A 5,065-nucleotide genomic window follows, 5' to 3' on the forward strand; every position below is an offset into this window, starting at 1 on the left:
GGTAACAGACAAAAAAAAAAAAAAACACACATCATAGTAAAACCAATACCTTCTCAGCTTCGCATCGAAGCTAATATAAACTTTTTCATTAAAATATGATATTTGTTTTTTAGATTTATTACGAAAAATTGAAGAGTCAAATAAAATTGTTTGTTATAAGAATAATTAAAGAAATTTTAATTTACTTACACAAGGTTTTTTAATAATATTCTTTATTTTCAAATAAATAAATTTATATTATAAATAAATTAATATTATATTAATAAATAAATTACTATTCTTAGTAAAATATATTGTTTGATTAAAAGGTACTCTATAGATAAATGCTAAAAACAATTGTTTAAAATATAAATCGCTATCATATTATAAAAATACAATTACATTGAAATATTATAAAATGTATATTGTTATTATAATGGTGGAATAATAATATTTAGATTGTAGTGTTTAACAAGAGTAGTAAAATATAAATTACGAAATATTTTTAAATTAAGGATTACCAAACATTTCCAGAAATCATATGTAAAATGTTAGAAAAATATTGTATATATGACCTATTAACATTGTTTAGCTTTTTAACTATTTTATAACGAAAATTTTAGGAATATTTTCCTCAAGATAATTTTAGTACATATTATCAATATTATCAAAAATACATGTTAGACTAATGTTTACAAAAATATTTTATACATATTTCTTATTTAATATTTTATTTACTATAATATTATAATTCTTGAGGCAAGATTGATACATTAACTTACAGTGCCATATTTACGGGAATCAATGTCAATATTATCATCAAGACCACCACCAATTAATATAAAATCATGGAAGTGGAGAAGTGAAATACCCGCTATTCCACATGCTGAAAGTTATCTGGACTTCCATACAAAATTCTAAATATACCTTTAAACTCTTTATCATTTTTTTTATCTAATGAACCACCTGTCGATTTCCCAGTAAAATTTAAATTAAGAATAAAATATATTTTTACAAACCCATTTAAATCGATTTATATAATATGGCAATATTTCAATACAATATCAACATTGATATTATATCCATAATCGATATTCATTGTCAATTCCTAATAAATATATACATATAATAATAATATTTCAATAAAAAATAAAAATTAGGTACATATAATAAAAAATAATTTCAATTTATTCAGAAAACATTTAAGACCAATGTAGCTATCACATTAGCTAATTAGTCTACAGATGACTTAAATATTTATAAAAGTATATACAGAATCAATTAATAAACGACAGTAAAATGACTGTTGTGTTAGACCACCAGGGATGTTCTTTTGATAATATTTATTAACAAATCATTAATGTCATAAGTAGTGTTTTGGAGATTTACACTAGTTTACGGTCTATACCCACTAACATTTTTTCAAATTAATGTATATTCTGAAAAATAATACATATACTATCTACATTGATCAAATCAATTGACACAAATCTGTGTCTATCATAAAGTAACAAAAAAAAATTTTTTTTTTTATCGATATCTTCTTCTTTGAGTGCCGTATTCGTTAACAAACGTAAAGAATCATGTTAGTTATTTGGTCTCTATCAACGGCTGCTCTGAATAGAGAGCTCGTAGATGTATTGAACCACTTTCAAAGGTTGTCCATCCAAGAAATTTGAGATATTCCATGGTTCCTTATGAATATTGTAAATTTTAAACTTCAGTAAAATGATACCAACTCATAAAAGGAACATTTTAGAAAAAAATTTAAAATGTCAGAAGGAAGCACTATCAAAAAATCCTATTATCAAAAATGATAGTGCAGTTAAATAAATGATAAGATACTTGCGACTTTTCTCTACTTTTTCAAATGATAGCCCGAAGCTTCTTAAATAGATCTAATTTTTACTTTATACATAAACATTCTTTTTAAATTCAGTTTAGGGTGTCATATTGTTATTCCTGTTTTAAATAATGAACTCTAGTTTATAACAAAAAAACCCAGCACAGTGGGGTCGTGGCATAGTGGGGACGTTGAANAAAAAAAACCCAGCACAGTGGGGTCGCGGCATAGTGGGGACGTTGAATAGTTGGGTCCAGTATAGATTTAATCTGACAGTGATTAAAATCACTATCATAAGAAACGCTTCGATGTGGATANTTCGATGCAAATCTTTAGATAGTGTTTAATTTTAAAAATTGCGATTATTACAAAAGCTACATGATCTGCTATTCCATATTAATACCCTGATTAAGATAAAGTATGTCGAATGAAAAAGGGATTATTAAAAAATATTATTTCTTATAAAAAAATAATGTTGATCCATACACTTTTAAATATGTCATAGCATTATAAAGTTAAAAAAGTAACCAACCCAACCCAACATCAACTCCTATTTCCTTAATTATATCCAGATTAGTAATTCTTTTAATTATATATTATATAATTTCTATAATTAATTATTTTCAAATTATTATCGATTTTTAATGTGTTAAAATTAATCATTTTGAACCTACTTTTTGTCCTATAAAGTGAAAGTTTTAATAAAAAAAAATGAATTTATTACCATAACTTTTAACTCAACTTGCAAGTTTGAAATAGATAGATTAAAATCACTATCAAAAAAAAACGCTTCGATGCAAATCTTTAGATAGTGTTTAATTTTAAAAATTGCGATTNTCAGACTTTCCGGAACAGTTTCAAAATTTAAGTTGAAAAAGTAAATTTTTTGTGAAAAAGTTGTCATTTTAAATCCCCCCCTGTGGACAGGGATAGGGTCAGATATAAAAAACATATATAACAAATGATAGGTAAAGACATCATGCATCTATAAAAAAAAAATTATATTGATCCATACATCTTCCATAAAGTTATAGCATTATAAAGTTAAAAATATAAAAAAGAATTTTTTTACAAAAATCGTATTTTTTTTATAAACTTTGATGTCTGTTTTCACCATGAAGATAAAATAAAGTCCGAAATTTTTTTTTACCATAATAAAGTATATTACATTAGCTTTAATTTAAGATATATATAAAAGTGTCAGACCTTCCGGAACACTTTCAAAATTTAAGTTGAAAAAGTTCTACTTTTTACATGCATTTTTTAGATTTGAACCCCCCTCGTATATAGGGAAATGGTCCGATTTAAAAAAAACAGTATGTCAAATGAAAGATGTATATGAATACTACTCCTCATAAAAAAATTGTAGTGATTCATACATTTTTCAAAAAGTTATAGCATAATAAAGTTAAAAATGTAAAATACCAAATCGAAAATTTTCACACAAAAATAGCATTTGGCAGCCATTTTCACCATGAAGATAAAATAAAGTCCGAATTTTTTTTTACCATAATAAAGTATATTACATTAGCTTAAATTTAATATATATATAAAAGTGTCAGACCTTCCGGAACATTTTCAAAATTTAAGTTGAAAAAGTTGTCATTTTAAATCCCCCCTTGTGGGCAGGTTAATGGTTAAATGTATGAAATAAATATACCAAATGAAAGGTTATGGTATTATGCATCTATATAAAAAAGAATTATATTGATATGTTTATTTTTGAAAAAGTTATGGCACTTTTAAGTAAAAAGAATTGAAAAAATTTCGAATATTAGCGATTTTTAATTTCGTAATTTTTTTGGACGTTTCCCCCATTTACGGGGAACGAGGGTATTTTTTTCAATTTTTGAGGGTAATTTCTTCGACTAGATACAATTTGTGATCTTTTGACGTATCATTGAAAGATATCGGTTCGGTGAGAGCTGAGAAAAAGTGGTAACAGAAAAAAAAAAAAAAAAAAAACACATCTTAGTAAAACCAATTCTCAGCTTCACATCGAAGCTAAAAAATGAAATTTTTAAGATTAATATGCAATCAGAAAATTTTATAATTACTATTTACAGTACATTTATCAGAAAGATTTTTTTGCATTTTTATCGTAATAGATAACTGAAATAGATAGAATAGTAATCATTTCTAGTGGTTAGAAACGTATATTTCGCCGCACAAGGTCCCTGGTTTGATTCAATGAGTGTCCACGAGATTTTCTTATTGGTGGTTTTTGGTTTCTGATGTAAGCCGACTATAATACCTATCTTGTACATCTAAGGTTTCAATAAAAAATTATTATTATTTTAATATATTTATTTTCGTTAAATTCGATATCCACTTTCCCATAGAAGAAAAGGTATCGGGACACATTTTAGCTTCGATGCGAAGCTGAGAAGGTATTAGTTTTACTAAGATGTGTTTTTTTTTTTTTTTTTTTTTTTGTGTCTGTTACCACTTTTTCTCAGCTCTCACCGAACCGATTTCTTTCAATGATACGTCAAAAGATCACAAATCGTATCTAGTCGAAGAAATTACCCTCAAAAATTGAAAAAAATACCCTCGTTCCCCGTAAATGGGGGAAACGTCCAAAAAAATTACGAAATTAAAAATCGCTAATATTCGAAATTTTTTCAATTCTTTTTACTTAAAAGTGCCATAACTTTTTCAAAAATAAACATATCAATATAATTCTTTTTTATATAGATGCATAATATCATTACCTTTCGTTTGGTATATTTTTTTCATACATTTAACCCTTAACCTGCCCACAAGGGAGGATTTAAAATGACANTTCGTTTGGTATATTTTTTTCATACATTTAACCCTTAACCTGCCCACAAGGGGGGATTTAAAATGACAACTTTTTCAACTTAAATTTTGAAAGTGTTCCGGAAAGTCTGACACTTTTATATATATCTTAAATTAAAGCTAATGTAATTTACTTTATTATGCAAAAAAAAAATTTCGGACTTTATTTTATCTTCACGGTGAAAATGGCTACCGAATGCTATTTTTGTGTGAAAATTTTCGATTTTGTATTTTACATTTTTAACTTTATTATGCTATAACTTTTTGAAAAATGTATGGATCAGTACAATTTTTTCATGAAGAGTAGTATTTATATACATCTTTCATTTGACATACTGTTTTTTTAAATCCGACCATTTCCCTATATAGGAGGGGGGTTCAAATCTAAAAAATGCATGTAGAAAGTAGAACTTTTTCAACTTAAATTTTGAAAGTGTTCCG

General features: G+C 25.8%; 1 protein-coding gene across 2 annotated transcripts in view; it reads left to right on the plus strand.

Moving 5' to 3' along the window:
- Window positions 1–250, plus strand: part of LOC126900898 (uncharacterized) — a 9,808-nt gene extending 9,558 nt beyond the window's left edge. For both annotated transcript variants that reach the window (XM_050676922.1, XM_050676924.1), the window contains exon 4: window positions 114–250. In XM_050676922.1, the coding sequence (XP_050532879.1) occupies window positions 114–169 (56 nt within the window). In that variant the 3' untranslated portion in view covers window positions 170–250. The remainder of the gene's footprint in view (window positions 1–113) is intronic.
- Window positions 251–5,065: the final 4,815 nt, after the last annotated feature.

The sequence above is a fragment of the Daktulosphaira vitifoliae genome, unplaced genomic scaffold, assembly GCF_025091365.1.
Source record: "Daktulosphaira vitifoliae isolate Bord-2020 unplaced genomic scaffold, ASM2509136v1 Scaffold_3, whole genome shotgun sequence".
In the NCBI taxonomy this organism is placed as follows: domain Eukaryota; kingdom Metazoa; phylum Arthropoda; class Insecta; order Hemiptera; family Phylloxeridae; genus Daktulosphaira; species Daktulosphaira vitifoliae.